The sequence below is a fragment of the Camarhynchus parvulus genome, chromosome 3, assembly GCF_901933205.1.
Source record: "Camarhynchus parvulus chromosome 3, STF_HiC, whole genome shotgun sequence".
Lineage (NCBI taxonomy): Eukaryota > Metazoa > Chordata > Aves > Passeriformes > Thraupidae > Camarhynchus > Camarhynchus parvulus.
Window position 1 is genome coordinate 5,247,698 of NC_044573.1, and position 16,701 is coordinate 5,264,398.

General features: G+C 45.1%; 1 protein-coding gene across 1 annotated transcript in view; it reads right to left on the reverse strand.

Moving 5' to 3' along the window:
• Positions 1–16,701, reverse strand: part of CFAP61 (cilia and flagella associated protein 61) — a 91,061-nt gene that overhangs the window by 16,341 nt on the left and 58,019 nt on the right. Inside the window, exons 20-24 of the mRNA XM_030946484.1 lie at positions 16,475–16,631; positions 11,348–11,637; positions 8,036–8,363; positions 7,687–7,778; positions 5,830–6,035 (exon numbers count right to left, since the gene is read on the reverse strand). Coding sequence (XP_030802344.1) covers positions 5,830–6,035; positions 7,687–7,778; positions 8,036–8,363; positions 11,348–11,637; positions 16,475–16,631 — 1,073 coding nt within the window. The remainder of the gene's footprint in view (positions 1–5,829; positions 6,036–7,686; positions 7,779–8,035; positions 8,364–11,347; positions 11,638–16,474; positions 16,632–16,701) is intronic.

Genomic DNA, 16,701 nt, shown 5'->3' on the forward strand with positions numbered 1-16,701 from the left:
AACTTTCTAACCTCTGTGCTTTTTAAAGCTGCTGTCTGTGCTCTCTCTATGAGCACTCTGTGGCTGACCCTGAAATCAGGCTTACTGCATTTTTTTCACGTAGTGTTATTTCACACATAATGTATTATGGAAAATGATTTAAAGGAAATTAAACCTGAGGCACAAAACCATCAAACAGGCGGTGTGCCGGAGTATGATTGCTTTTCTGCAATTGTTTATGGATTCAATCATTCATAATGGTTTGCATAATTACTAATATGAATCAGCAAGGTTTGGCTGCAAATTAATGTGGCTGGGTTCAGCTGACAAGCTTTAACTTTCTAATTTGAATGTGGGGTTTCTTAGTAACATGGCTCTTCATTGGCAAGTTAGCTGCTCCTTTAAAGCTACTTAATATCTGGAAATCTCCAGCCATTTGTATCGATTTGCTCAGTAAGTGCAGCTGTAGCAGTGCACTGCGGGGTTAGCGGTTAATTCCAGGAGCAAAAAAGCCCTCAGTGCTTTGATATCCCTTCAACGTGTTCCTGTTTCCTTACCCTGTCTCTCTCTCTTCAGGAAAAGCATACACATTTCCCTCTAATTAGGCTGCAGAAGGTGCAGAGCAGCACTAGTCCCTCTCAGTCATGCTCACTACCTGTTACAGAGTTCCTTTCTGGTCTTTTTTAACCCTGCAGAAAAAAACATCTCCGAGTCTGCCCGATGAACAACAGCCTACGGTGGAGTCCCTCAGATGTAATCCCAGTGTGCTAATGGTGTGGGATCCAGCAGATTCCAGAGAGCAGCAGGGCATTCTGGTGTTCCTCTTAACAAACAACCACTCTTCATTTCAGAAAGCTTGGGTTAAAACCAGCTTTTCCATGTAGCATGCATTTCATGTGTCAATAATCACTGATTATCCAGCCTGTAAGTAATGAAATTCTCACTACCTTTCAACAATAATCCTGAAAACATTAAATGTTCTGCTTTTCCTTAATGCATTTGTTATATTGTGAGCTTTATTAGTGTTGAGTCAATAAACAGTCCAGTGTGGTGTTTCTGCCTAACAGTCTCACTGAATGACACTGCTTAAAAAATCACCTTCAGCCTAATGTTAACAGCACCAGGATGTGGGAGGTGAACTTCAGTGGAAAAACCTAAATGGTTACTTCAAAATAAGAGAATGCAGTTCATGCAGCTCAAAGTACTTTTGAGCATTTAGCTTGTACAGCCAATATGAAAATGCAATGTGAAAATAAAAGACAGGGCTTGAAGAGAGCAGCCAAGGAAACATCTGGTGCTGTTATCCATGTTTACAGTTTCTGGGTGAATTTTCCAAAGCCTCTCAGGGAAAGGGAGCCTGACTGCTTTCACATATTCCTGCAGCATGTTTGGCAGCCTCATGTTCCATGGCCTAGTGCAGTTGAAGCTGTGCCACTTTGTGTGATGGTCTTCAGGGTGCCCAGCTCTGGACAGCAGCACACAGGCCTGCTGAGAACCACCTGGCATGGATCTCCACAGATCCATGCATGGATCACCTGTTCCCTTCCTCAGTGAAAACTGAATCCTACCTGCATTCTGGCACTGGGGGAAAAACATCCCTTTGTGACTACAGTTCACCTAAATCCCCTGTGCTTTTTGTCCTACACTCAAGTACTGCCACAAAACCCACTCTCCCAACTGCATCTTGCCAAAGAGCTCTGGTCATGTCTGCTGGGGGCTTCTCCTCCCTCATGGTGCCCAAGACCCCTGTGCAGAGCAAGCAAATTGTCCAGTCTGACAATTAAAATGCTGGAAACAAAGCTATAGAAACAAAAAATAACCAAGTGGTTTTGAGCTCTGCCTGGATGACCATGCCTGTGAGGTTTCTCTGCTCATGCCTCATTAAAACATGCCCAGCCTTTGTGCAGTGCTCCCCTGTGCCCCTGCCTGGTGCTGCCCTCACCTCACCACTGCTGTGAGACACAACCAGCATCTTCTGCAGGTCATGGCTGCCAACCAGTTCATTAATACACAATTACAAAATCCCAAGTAAAAGCCACTCACACCTCATTTGCAAAACAAGCTCCTTAAGTATTTTAGAACCTAGTGGGTCAGATTTTTATGCATTTATGTTAGATTTGATTTTCATTAATGCCAAATGAACCTTACATGAAGCACTTCTATCTCATATTAAAGGCATGATGCCAGTGAGCATCCATTTGGTTGCTAAGTATCAGGAGATCCTCTAATTATCTGTTTTGTACTTAAGATGCAGCAGAGGGAGATTCCACTGCTCTGTGGACATGTTCCATAACTAGGCAACTGCCTTGCAGCTGCCTTCAGCTCAGGAGGACACAAAAGGAATGCTGGTTGCATTCCTCCTCTGTGAAGTAGTGTGGAGGACTGATGACCAGCAAATCCATAATCTTAAAAAGAAAAGAAAAAAGCTTCAGATCTCTCTCTTTTATCTGCTGCTAGGGCAATAATAATGGAAATATTCTGAAGGCCTTTCAGCAAGTGAGGAGGGGCCAGGAGCATGGCATATACCATGGTATCCCTTCAGGGCACACCATCAGAATTTGCTTTCTTTTTTCTTCAGGAGAAGACTCCCTGCAAGAAAGAGCCTTGTTCCTGGGGACTCAAATTCTAGTTGACTTTTTGAAATGCAGCCTGATGGGAAATGAATAAAAATTGCAGAAAATCCACTCCTTCCTGAAGTGGATTCCAAATCTACTGAGTAATTCAACTCACAGGTGACGAGTCTTTGGCTCCTACATTTTTTCCTGCCCTGGCATAGAAGAACTGCACTGTCAGGCCCCTCTGCTGAGAAATGCACTGGCTGCAGGCCCAAGTGCAAGGAGAACACCCACTGGATGACATGAGGTAACTAGAAGGGAGGGCAATGTGTGTCTCACCTCCTCCAAGAGTCCAGGCAGTGACCAATCCTTCCTTTGGTTGTGGGTCAAGTCCTGAAAGCTTTTAAATCCTGATGAACTCCCACCCAAATCAATGGAACTATTCTCCAGACAAAAGAAAATGTTGTTTCCCTCATTATTCCCATTAGCTGTGGTTCCAGGCACACAACCAGAAGGGATGACTTTGTTAAGTTTGCTGGATCTCAGAGGCCAGTTGTTAAAGCTAATTTGAGAATGGCATTGGCACATTCTGGCCAGGAAATCCAGTACCATGGGGTTAACTTTCAGTTCTTACACCGAAAGCAAATCAGTGAGGAAATTCACTGCTAGGTGCAGTCTCTAATTATTTAAAAGATAATTTGCATGCTACACAGAAATAAATTAGCTCCCAGGTGACAGCTGTTCCACTGTGTCCATTCCTGGAACGAGATGCCATGCTGGGAAATCTAAATGCAGACCAAAAGATTAAAACACTGCATTTTCTTGCCTTGTAGGAAGGCTCTTCCCAAAAGAGAAGCATAAAGAAGAGAGGAGGGGAACAGATGTTTCCAACCATCAAGTTTACAAGCTGAACTAGCACACCACATTTTCACAGTCTATATTTTTGTTTCACTAAGGCACTTCCCATCTTGCCAGTAGATGTGGATGCAAGTGTAACAGGTACTAGTTTAAAAGGAAGGTTTTGAAATCCAAAGACAGGAACGCAGTCCTAACATCAGGTTTGTGTTCATGTGGGATCCTTACAGACCACGTGGACAAGGCCAAAAACAGTTGTTTTATCACACACATATAAATCAGTGAATGCATTTTCCCATTCTGTACCAAAAGCCAACCAGGCACCATTTTTTCTCTACATAAAAGTTTCAGGACAACTCACAAGAGATGCTAAACCATTTTTCAGTGGGTTTTCTAACAAACAGTCTTCTCATGGCTTGGTTTTAACAGTGTCTATTGCACACTGCACACACATGTATGCACATTGTATGTGACACTGTACTGTGGGGAGGTAGATGTGTTGTAGATGTGATATATTATGAGAGTACATTATACTGCCAGCCTTGCTTTGTTGCTCCATGTCCTTCTGAAAGCATCAAATTTCTTTGCCAGCTTGCTGTGTGCCAGGACTGCTCCGTGGGGATGCCAGGGAGTTTACCTGTTACACCTGCTGGAGAATGCTCCCTCCTCACAGGATGGACATGTGTAACAGGAACACCAAGCTGGGATGAGTGGGAGTGTCTGTGTGTGTGTTAAAGTGCCACAAGAAACACATAAGCAAGGATTAAAGAGCAGCATATGTTCGCTGCTGCAGAGCAACATATGGGATTTCATTCATATGACCAAAGAGCAAGAAGAGAAGGAACAAATCTATCTAAAGATAAGGTAGAAAGAAGACTGAAAACAACTGGAGGCAATAAAAAAAAAAAAACACAGATAAGAAAAACCTGGCAACTGTAATTCAGGAATTCTGCCACAGGCTAATGAGAGTCAAGATAAAATAATGAGGCAAAAGGTCCCAAACAACATCACTGTCTAACAGCTGTAAAAGACAAGTCCAAAATTAGTTCATCATCACTAATTAAGGGGAGCTGAAGGGATGTGATGAGGCCCTGGTATGTGGTATCCCTCTGTGCAGCACACCAGTGCTCCTTTGGTCCAGGTCAGGAAAACACTGCTACCTGTCCTGCAGGCTGAAATCCCAAAACAGGATGATTTACTCTTCCAGAGGTTACTACTGGTGTGAAACTTGCTGGTGCATCTGACAAATGCCCCTAACCACACCTCAGAGTGGTTCACAGAAAAGGTGAGCTCACAATGTGTGATGCCCCAAAAGGACTCACGGTACCTTGCACACCTAAGGAGTTCTTCTAGTGCTCCAAATGTACCATCAGCATGAGCCATGACAGGGAGAGGAAATCAACTGCTTAGCCCATCTCTCGTGCACTTGTGTCACCCTCCTTCAGTTCCTCTTTAACACTCACTGACAGTGAATTTCAGGTGAATTTCATGTCTGCTGTGCCCCGTTCCTCTCTTGTACAACAACCCCAACATTTGCTATCAATCATAATCAAGCCCTATGGCAACAAGCATATTCTAGACCACAGTACACCCTTCACAGCAAACTTCCAAAAACTGTTATCTAAATAACAACATTTAATCTGAAAATTTTGATACCGTTTGTGCCTTTCTTCTAATCACTTGTAAATAGAAGAAAATCAAACCTGGAAATGTTTCAGGCACCACTTTGTATCACAATAAAAACTGATCATTTGCTCCTGAGCCTGTCTTTCTGTCTCTACCTGGCTGATGTAAGGCAGTACTTCACTACTCCATCTGTGACAGTTTATGTTCCAAAGCACCATTCGTGAGGGATTTCTTCAAATGAAAATCAAAAGCAACGAAACATTCTCTCAGAGGAGATGGCACATGACTAGAACTAAGCAGGCCTTCAGTCTCTTACCAGATAAAAATAGGCAAGTTGTTAAGCATGACTATCACCATGAGTTATTTAAAATCTCCCTACAAACCTCTGGCTTAAAAATTTGATTCAAAGCAACAAAAATACTTTTAAAAGCAACTTTTGAACGTGAGTCTTCAGTAATAAAGGATTGTTCAGATTCAGCTTAATGATTAACTGACTGAATATTCTAACCTACTGAATATTCTAATTTCAATTTCTTTATATTGTATAAAGACACTGAAATGCTCATTCAGATGAAAGATAGTCAAGTAAACCACTGCTCCTCCTCTAAGTAGATCTCAGACACACAGCTCTTTCTAGGAAGGTCTTCAGGACTACATTTTTACCGACAATTTCGCTAAATAATGGAAAATATTTTTAAATCTGTTTTTCTACCTTTCGTTCCAAGGGAAAACAACCAAAAGACAAAGCACAATGAGACAAACCTTAAATTCTGCCAGAAGGTAGATTTTGTGCATGACAAGGAGCTCCTCTCACCTGTAGAGGTCTGTGAGCTGCCCGGCCCTCCAGCGGTAGTACAGGTCATTGAGGAGGCGCTCGTGCTGCCCGTACAAGCAGATGTAGTTGGACACAGGGAAGGGCTCCTTCGAAAAGCAGGTGATGCTGTCCACCATATTGTATCTGCTGAAGTGTATCCTGAAGTAATTCCCATGACTGGCCTCCCCAGTTACAATCTCTGTCCCCTAGAAGAGAAAACCCCAGGAAAGCTGTGGAGACAAGAACACCGACCTGGCACATGTACAGCGTCAGTGAGGGCTTCCCAGCCCATAGTTCTCACTGCTTAAAATCCACAACCCTCCTGTCAACATCAAGAGACCACTCCTGGCACAGCAGCTCATTGGGAATGTTGCTGTGGCTTAGACACAGATTTTCCATGTGGTTTGGTTTGGTTACTGCCCACCCCACTGTCATTGCAGACACCTGGGGGACCCGGGCCCTCAGGCTGCGCGGGCAGCGTGACACCGGATCCACAGGGACCTGTGACCTCCTGGAGCAGCAGCTGGAGTCAGGAGGGATGACCTGGGGCATCCCAAACAACACTGGACAGCTCTGATTGGGTAACTCAGCTGAGCTCTGTTCAGCTCCTTTATGACACAGAGCACACATGACATACCACATTTACTGTCAATAAAAGAACACCAATATTGGATGTTCATGCTCAAACTGTAGCATTTAGCTTCAGCCAGCTAAATCAATCACTTAGACAAACATGTAAAAATTTCTTTCAAATCTCACATTGCAGTGGGATGATCAGATAGCTTGAAGCTATTTTTTCCAGCTGTATTCCTGTCACAGTTTTATACATTTCCACAACCTGTTGCTAGGCTACAGAAACCTTTAGTATTTCCACACCTAAGCCAGTACCTTTCACTAGCTTCTCTTACTTCTTTCTTAGAAAATTCTTTTAGGATTTTTACACAAAGTTTCTAGAGTGGCTTTAAAAAATATCGTCCCTTTTCAGGTAATCAGCAGGTAATCAGAGTGGCAGCAAAATAAGTCTAATCATATTCTAGCAATTTGGAGTAACAAAACCAATTCCTCTCTCTGATAGTTCTTTCTGCTCTCCACTACATGCTGCTTTGGATGGCTCATCCTGGATCTGCAAAGCAAGGTGAGCCATGCTTTGATTCCTCTCCCTAAACCATTTTTCTTCTTAAAAAGCCCATTTGTTTCATTGCTGTTCAGGTTTTAGAATCAGCACTGAAGTAGCTTTTTAAAAGCTGCTCTTTAAATCAACTGCAAAAATGGGCTTGATGCAGAAATTCCCAAGGAAAAAGGTAGAATCTATGTTAAAGAGGATCTTGCCTAGGTGGAAAGTCCTCTCTGGCTTTAAAAGACATTAATCTAGTCCTTTTCTTGCCTCAAGGTCTCCAGTAAGAGAATGTAGCCCAGCATGGGGAGTGCTTCTATGTGCCCTGTTCCATGACAACTCTCACAGCTGCAGGACTTGATATTTTCTAGCAGCACAGAGCATCTCCTCTACAATACTTCCCGCTCTTCTAGAAATCAGCTGAATTTCCCTGCCAGACTGCCATCATCTGTATGCACTGGCAGCACCATACTGCAGGGAGCAAAGAAGGCTGAAAGCATGAAATGCTGCTAATACTGTCCTGTGTCCTCTGCATGGAAACCAGGGGTCTTTGGAGAAAGCCAAATACCAGGAAGTGTGGAAAGAAACACCAAGAGGTTCAGTTAGCTCTGTGACTGCTCCTGGTTTTCTCTCCAGCTGTACCTGGTGTGTACTGTGCCTCCAGAACCAGCTACCCTAAACAGGAATACCTTTTCAAACAAACAGGGAGGACAAAACAAGAAAAGTTTCATTATTTAACTTACACGATCACACGGGTCAAGTTCTACATCCAAGGGCATGGAGATTCCAGGCTTGGAAATGTGCAAGTAGTTATAACCTCCAGGAAGAATACCACCTGCCATAAATGAAAATATGAGATTTATGAAGTCATTAAAAATTAAGAAAATAATGTATTTAATTATTATTGAAATAATGTATTATAATGCAATGTTTGTCCTCCTTCTGCCATTATCTTTTTCCAGTACATAAGGAGCCTTGAGTGCTGTACTGCCATGAGATGGCACCTGAGGTGAGACAGACCTGCCTGCACTATAGAAGAGCAAAAATACCTGAGAGGGAATGGAAGTGTGACAGAAATCCAGCTGGACATACCTTGAACTTTACACCTGCTGTATACGGGGATGAGTCTGTCTGAGCCTTCTGGTGGCTTGGAACTGGGCTGAAGGGCTGAATCAAAGAGACTCAGCATGGAAGCAGCAAGCTCAAAGCCAATCTCCTTGGAGCTGAAGTTGCTGTGTGTTATTTCATCCCTGTAGTATCTCCTGGAGAACTTTGTCAGAGGACCTGCAGCCCTGATGCTGGCATCATTGGTGTGGAATTCCGTATCAATCACGACTCTTCCATCAAAAACAAGGCAAGCATCAGTGACAGCCTTAAAGATGTCATAATCCAGTGTCCTGTAGGCAAAGCTAAAAAATGCCTAAAAAGAGATGTAAATAAGATAATTGTATTTTACTTATTGGCCGACTTCATACATTAAAACCCAGATCTTATTCTGAATGTTATTTTACAAAACAAGAATGTGAAATACAGTGTGATTTTAGCCACACTGTCACAGCAGAGAGATCCTTCTGATCCAGCATTTACAGTTACCAAAGTTAAGACTAAGACAGCAGAAAGGAGAATTACTAAACTAGACTCATCTGCTTCTGGTTATTAGATAGTTTAAAAACCCCAACATTTCACTCCAGTGAAACTCACAGGAGTGAGTTTCAGTGCCCTCAGCACATGTACTGCGTGCGCCCTCAGCTTTTAAAACCATCAGACAACAAGTTGCTGCCCCTCCAGCAAGAAATATTCCTTTGCTGGCTGAGGAAAGGGTGAAAGGGTCTCAGATGAGCACATTTTCCCTTGCTGCCTTCATTCTGAACAGCCCAAGATTTAATTGTGCCAGGCCAAAGCAGCATCTGTAATCTCTCTTTCCCTTAGCACCAGATCAGGACAAATCTATGACTGGGTTAAAGCTGTAACCCAGTTGTACCCTCAAAGAGTTTTCTTGGGGACTAAGGGCAAGTGTCAGATACTAGACTGCCTGAAAGAAAAGGCACAGGGAGCTGGAAATTTCAGCAGCACTGGGACAAGCAGAGAAGCAGCAGTGAAGGAGCCAGAGCCCCTGGACTTGTTTATAGATAAACTGAGTGATTAACTATGCACAGCTAAGGGAATTTTGACAATCTCAGGGAGCCAAAAATCAAGGAAGCTCTGCCCATGAGGGCAAGAAGACCACACAGCTCCACATTCTGCTGGCTGACAGGCAGGACAGGGTCACTAGTGCAGAGGGCTGCAACCTCCAGGTGGGAGCCATCTGTCAGCCTGAGCAGGAGGTAGGGAAGAGGGAGGCTGCTGCTGTAGGGAAAGAAGAGATTTTCTCCTGTTGTTTTTACCCTGCAGGACTCAACAAATTAAGTCCCCAAGAACTGCCAATCAACAGTTGATACTGCTGAAATCCCAAAAGGCCCAGAGCTGCTGCAGAGATGATTCCTGCAGAGCCTGGTCTCTCGTGAATGCAGCTGCCTTCCTGGTGGAGCTGCTCTCCAGAGCCTGCTCCTCCTCTGAGACCAGCCTCCCACATGGCTGGAGGAACACACAGGAGCCTTGCATGGCAGCTGAACTGGTTTTGGAGAATACAAAGCCCTTGACATCACAAGTAATTGCAGGTCTTTCATCTTAGAGGCTGTGAAAGAGAGACCTCCACAGGGAAGGAGCGTGGATGGAGGAAGGAGGAGCATGGGGCACAAATGGGCAGGAGAAAGAAACCCCAAGGCAAGGGGCATCTGAAGGAACAGGGCAGGCCATGCAGACAAGGTGGTGGGGAAAAAGGAGGGGGCTGGAGGGGAGCTGGTCAGTGGATACCAAGTTGCAAAAATAAGAAGTACCTTGAGATCTTTGTGGAAGGATAAAAATAGAGAGATTTCAAGGAAAAAGGAGAGAACTTTAAAAGCTGCATACAGGGAGAGAGTGGGAGGAACATCACTACTGATATGGAGACCAAAGCCAGGAAACAGCTATGGATAGAAGTGCTGTGTGAGGTCTTCACCACGACACAAAGGGCTTAACCATTCCATGTGAAAAAAAAAAGGGCTGCACAGCAGGGACCCCAGCACCTGGGGAGCTCTATGGGAGAGGCACAGGGCTCACCCTCTGCACAGTTAACCCCAACAACTGCACAGAGGGGGAGTGCAGAGGGTCTTGGTGGCTCCCAATGGATGCAGGTTTTTAAGTGTTTCACTCCTGTGGATTAGCCCAATAAAGGAAAACAGAGCTATGCTGGCCCTTAGGAAAGACTAGAACCTGCCCCCCCAGGCTCAAAGCAGAGCCACACCAACAGCTTCCATAAAATATTGGTACTGGCAGTGAAAAAAACTGATGTAGAGGGAAAGGAACTTGCTTAAAATATATTTTCATTAAGTTACATACTATCCTAGTGGTTTTGGCTTCTACTATGACAATTAAATGCACACAACTATAGACAGGAGTAACTGCACATTTAAATAAGAAAAGGATTTCTGGAATTACTTTGAAAATTAATTAAGAGTATTTGTCACTCAGCAGTCACAATTACTTGTGTGTCAGGTGACTTAAATATATTTTAATCCAAATCAGTCAGCACATTAACAATAGGTTTATTTGGCTTTTTTAAAAAATAATCATTGAGACTAATAAGCGAACATTCAATCTCCTAGAGACAATGAGGAAATAGATAAATCTGTGAGGGAGCAGGTAAATGTGATGGATTTTTATGGGAATTTACCAATATAGCTGGATGGGATGTGCCTGAGGTTGTCTGGCCCTTGCTGCTGAACCAAATAGTGGCAGCTGTGGTGTTTTACCCCAGAGACACTTTTGGCTAGCTGGATACTGCAGCTGGGCACGTGGAGACAAGTCCAGGCATGCAGGAGCTCTGGTGGTGGTGGGATGGAGCCTCCTCCTTTAAGAGGGTCTGCTCCTCGGGTTTACCTCTGGCAGAGAAGCTTTAAGGGGATGGTGAAAGAAAGGAGTCAGTTCTGATGGAGAGTTTTGATCCAGAGCTTTATTCTGGCCCACAGGCCTCTGAATGCAGCAACAGCTCCAAGAGAACTCCCTGACCCCGTGGTTGCTGTTCTGTTTAACCCCGGGGAGGAGGGTGAGGGAAGGGGTAGGAAGCCACCAACCAGGTACAGAAGGGGACCAAAGGACAAAGGACACCTGGATGGCCCAATGTCCTCTGGGGTAGAGGGCATCCTTTGAATCTGGAATTCTAGGACTGACAGACAGTGCTCGGCAGGGGAAAGGAGAGGTGATTGACACATCTGGGAAGGAATCTTCAGGGGAGGGACCCGAGGTTCTGAGGTAAACCCTGAAATCACAACTCAGCAGCTTTTGTGTTAAAAGCCCAGCCTGAAGGGAAGGGCAGGAAGTACTTACAGAGCACTGCAGGTGGAGGAGGCTGGAGGCAGTGGTGAAGGCAGCCCAGGTGATGAGGCCATTGTCACCGTGTCCCCACTGTGCCAGGACACTGTCGGGGTGCACAGCCACGCCTGCCCCTGCCAGGGCCTCCCCCACTGCCCGTTCCAGGGCGGCCTCGGGCAGGCAGGGGCTGGCAGAGCCCGGCGGAGCCCGCACAAGATGGATGCGGGAGCCGTCAATCCCAAAGGATAAGAGGGCTTCTACTGTGGTGTATGTGTCAATTGTGTTCCCATAGACAATGATGTTCCCTAAGAGGGAAAAAAAGGGCAAAAGATTTCTAAGACATACAATGAAAACCTTATTAGTATAACTCAGATGATAATAATATGGAATTGCACTCGTTGACCCTCTTGTTTCTCTGATGCTATGAAGCAAACAATGTTACCTAGCAACAGCAGCTAAGATAATTTAGTGAAGAATCTGTACAAAACATCCCACAAAGTAGGCAAGTACTTAACACAGAAGTATGATATTCATTCTGACCCCATAATCTGAATTATTTTGATTGAAAAGCCTTTAGGGGTAAATAAATAAATAAATAAATAAATAAATAAATAACCATTTTTATTTTGTTCTCCCCCTCTCCCTAATTTTGCTCATTCAAAGGACTGATGGAGGGAGGAGCAGACAGAATCAAATTCAATACAGCATTCAGAAAACCCCCACAAACCATGGAAAGGCCAAATTATAGAAAACAAGCCCTTGTGCCACATGGAGGTCACAAGTGCTGCCACTCCCTTCTGCCAAAGCCTGATCTCCAGAGAATGGGAATGTACCTGTCCCTGGTGGTGAGGAGAGCTCAGCACAACTCTGAAGGCAGCTGCACATGGCCCAGTGCCCAGCCCAGAGCCAGTTCCATCCCTGCTCACTGCTGGGAGCTCAGCAAGCTGCATGCAGCCATCCATGCGAGCAGCTGCCATGACAGCAGCATGTAGGAACTGCTGCTCCTTCTGCAGAGCATCAGCACCAGCACAGAAACAGCTCCTGAACGCAGTCCCATCCTCCTGCCCTGGGCAAAGGGAGCTCAGACCTGATCAATCCCTCCTGCCTGGCACTGCACAGCTGCAGGCAGGGCCCTGCTCTTTCTTGTCCTGAACTGCTGCCACTTCAAATGGTACAGTCAGAGCTGAGCAGGAACATGAGGAGGGGAGGGTCTGTTCTGTGTGAGCAGGGCTCTCTAGCCTAAGGGCTAAAGCCCTCCTGACAATAAGAGAGGCAGAGCTGGGAGGCAGCAGAGCAGCTGTGTGTTTTATCTCAGAATGGTTTCACATAAAACACAATATTCCTCTGAGCAAAACTGAGATCTGCTCCTCTCCCCTTCATTCCCTCAGCCCTCTTCTTGGAACAGGAAGCATTTGTCTCTTGTATGATCCACCAAGCCTTTAAGCAACCCAGGCAAAATGGAACTCCTCTCCTGGGGCTGAGGACCCTCATCTGAGGGCCAGAGCCCAGCCCTGCAAGCTCTCTGTGCACCACACATCCTGCAGCAATGCCACACTCAGCTGCCCCAGCCCTGAGCGAGTGGCAGGGTCTAGAGGGAGGCAGGAACACCTCCACCTGCCTGCCCGTGTTTCAGATGTGCCCTGTCAGGACAAGGATGCCCAGAAACAACCTTCCCAGTGTTTTCATGTTTCTCACCTGGCCAGTGCTGCAACCAACCCACACATTTGTCTCAGTGGTGGCATTTCCATCTCACCACAAGTGACAGCATCCCCAATGCCCTGAACTGTATTATTTCATGGGCTAAGCTAATCTCACTGGACCATGTTTTACTGCATGAGATGCAGGGCAATACTAAATCTGAGCATGCACACAGCCCCAGCTCCCAAGAATATTAATGATAAAAATGTTAACAGATGTTCTACTATTCCCCTTTGACTACAAGCTTATTTCATTCGTGCCCATCAGTTTGGCTACTTGTAGGTGCCAAAGAAACATCTCTCTTCATAGCTGCCAGAGAAAAGACTTGCCCCACAAGGACACTGCACACCAAGGACAGAAAGCATGTTTCTACTGTTCACAGCAATGACCCGAGGGACAGAACCATTTTACCTGCAAATGTACCAATTTGAAAGCATAGGAAGAAAGAAAGAGATCTTACTACTTCCATAAATATCACATAGAATACAGGAATGCTCCAGTGTGTCCATCTCTGGCCTGACTTCCCAAGCCAGAAGAATCTATCCCAGAGCTTGTGCCTGCCAGGACACCTGTCTGCAGCTGCACTGGCCTCAGGAGAGTGCCAAAAGAGAAGACAGATGTAAGCCTGATTGTTTTTTCCGTGCTGCAGCAGGGTGTAATGCAAGAAGCAGCCCAGCAGAACCCATAGGTAAAGACCAGCTTTGCTCTACTCATTTTTATTAACACCATATGCTGACAGTGCGGGCCAGGATGTGGTGTGCAGGTGCCAACAGCCTCGTGCTACATTTACATGTTTTCAACTTGCAGGGAGTGAAACATATGAGGAGTGAAGAGAATGCTGTGTCTGTGGCTGGAAAAGGAGGATGAGGAGGGCTTCCCTGAGGCATAGCCAAGAAAAGCTCCATTCTGACTGCAGGGCAAAGCTGGGCTGAGACCCTTCACCCTTGGGCAGCACAGCCCCCTCAGAGAGAAGCTCAGTTCCTGCAGTAGACACCGGCATTTGGGGATGGACAAGATCAGATGAGAGTCCTACATTTCTCAAGGAAAATTAAAATTCTGGTTTATATAGTAATATTAAATACAACTGCATTAGATCAGGGAAAGCAATGCTCCTTTATTGACCTCTTGTAAATCAACAATTTACTGCTTCTGCTTATTACAATATTAGTGGCTTTTTAGATGACAGTGCTAGTAGTCTAGGAACTGCAGATATTCATTATGGACTGAAATTATGTCCACTGAACAGAGAGCAGTTCCTCAGGATGCTTTTATTATTTTAACTACATGAAAATGTATGTATCTGTGAGTAAACATAATAACCTTCTACAGAAAAAACAGCCATAAATAAAGATCATTACAGTAGTTTTATCGTTTATTACCTGAATGTCAGTGTCCTGCTGCAGAGCAGACTCATTAATTTTCCACAAGTAAGAAGCACAAGATTTCAGTGACCCTAATGTGACCTGAATCTTTGCAGTTTGCAAAAGCCAAAGGAGAAACCCAGTATGAGCTAAAGCATTGGTGGCTCTAGTCAGTGATTCATGCACTGGAATTTTAATGCAAGAGTATTCCCACAAACACACTTTTAATAAGCCAGTAAACTATGCTTAGGTGAAGAGAAAAAAAATAATTGCTTCATTTTGGGCCATTAAAGCAGTTTTGTTCCTTACTTTACTTCCATCCTACTTTTATTTTCATGGAAAGTGCAGAGCTAATAGGAGATGAATTTCAATTAGCCCCACTTACAGCTGTAATAGGTTCCATGCATTAGGTGGCTGGGTTTCATCAGTAAACCACAGTGGCAGCCATGGGGCCAGTGCTTGCCTCTCCCTCCCAGAGCCCTGGTACAACTGTCAGGACTGAAGGAACAATGTTGGTAAGAAACACAGCTGGAAGAAGAAGCAGGGCGAGGAATAAAAGAGACTGAGATCAGTGGAGGAAGACCTCTCCAGCTGGGCACTCTGCACAGAAGTACAGAATGTGATGGGAAGAGCAAGGAGAGGGAACTGAAGCCAGAGCAGGGGGAAAGGAGAAGGTGTCACATCTCTCCTAGACCACATCTCCAAAAGTGCCTCCAGACCAACCTCATGGTGGTGGGCATTTACCTTCTCCATATAGGAAGCCAGGCCAGGGCCTCATTAAGAGACACAGCTGCACCTTGCAGCCAAGGCCAGCAGCAATAACAAAGTGAAGATGAGCATCCCATGGCTCCAGCATTGCTGCTGGAGCAGGTGCACTCATGCCAGTGCAGGTGAGACAACCTGACTGTGCCATTTGCTGCAGAGTGACTGATCCTCCTGGCACTGTGCATGCCAGCCAGCAGCTGCTCCCAGGCACAATCCTGCACAGGGGCACCAGAGCACATTCCAGGACTGGGCACACAGGGAGTTACATGAAGGACCAGCAGCAGCAAGCAGGGAAAGCTAACACCATCATCTGTCTATGCTGCTGTAGCAGCTGGATACCAGGTAAGGCTAGGTGGGCAGGGCTGGCACCAGCTGGAGCTGGACTGCTCCAGAGGCCAGGAAGCTGGCTGAGAAACACTGCTATGTTTATGAACCCCTGTGCTCATCACCACAAGACCTGGAGGACGATAAAGGAATTCCCAACGCTTTTAGAACTTCCCTAAAGGACTGCCAAGCAGGTGTGAACCTTGCACCACACCAAACTACTGCCAATTCTCATCACGCTCCACAAACAAGGCAGGTAAAACACATCTTCAGGAAAGTCCTGCTCTTCACTCTGCCAGCAGGAATTCCCCACAAGGACAGCTTTCCTGCTCTGAACTGTCCTGACTCAGAGCCAGCAGGAACTGACATTTCATCAACTCATTGACTCTTTAGTGCCTGTTTTTCTATCCAAAGTTGACTCAGAAACCTGGATGGTCCCAGGTATTTTCCACAGTGCACACACAGTGGATGAACTAGTGAACATACAAACACAGCACACAAAACAAGGCTGAGGAAATACAGGGATGGTGCACATCAGCATAAATGTCTGATTTTAAGGGTTAAAAAGTACCAGGAACTTGCAGTTCTATGTGAAAATCTGTCACTGATGCAACTGAATACAATGCTGACACACACTTCCTAATTTCGGCTTATTTTCTTTGTGTTATGCCACAAATCTAGATATTTTTCTATACAGTAGAAAATGACATCCACTAATTAAATTATTATTTCACTGGTGAATTAATGACTCCAGACAGATTTGCATTTGGGACTCATTTGGTTTTCTACAATAACTGCAGATAATTAATCTATCTCAAACCTTCCTTTCCCAGCTAAATATGCTGGGTATCAAAAATAACTAAAAATTCTAAATTAATCTGGAAAAGAAAGCACAGCAGATGAAAGACTGTTAGAATTCAACAGGCACCAATTATACCAGGGAATAAAGGAAGTAATAAGCCTAGGAAATATTTCTGTAAATGTGTGTGCTTACCTGTGGACCTGATGAGGTGTTCCTGCAGCCAGAGTGCTGCCTCCAAGCAGTCCTGGGCATCATTGAGAGTGAAGAGATTGGAAGGGACTTTCTCTGTGTATCTCTGTGGCCACTGGCTTGTGACTTCACTGGTATATTCTCCCATGGGAGCCAAGGCCTGGAGAAATGAGTCAGTGAGTGGATATAGCACAGATCTTGGAGATGTTAAAACACGCTGACACTCACTT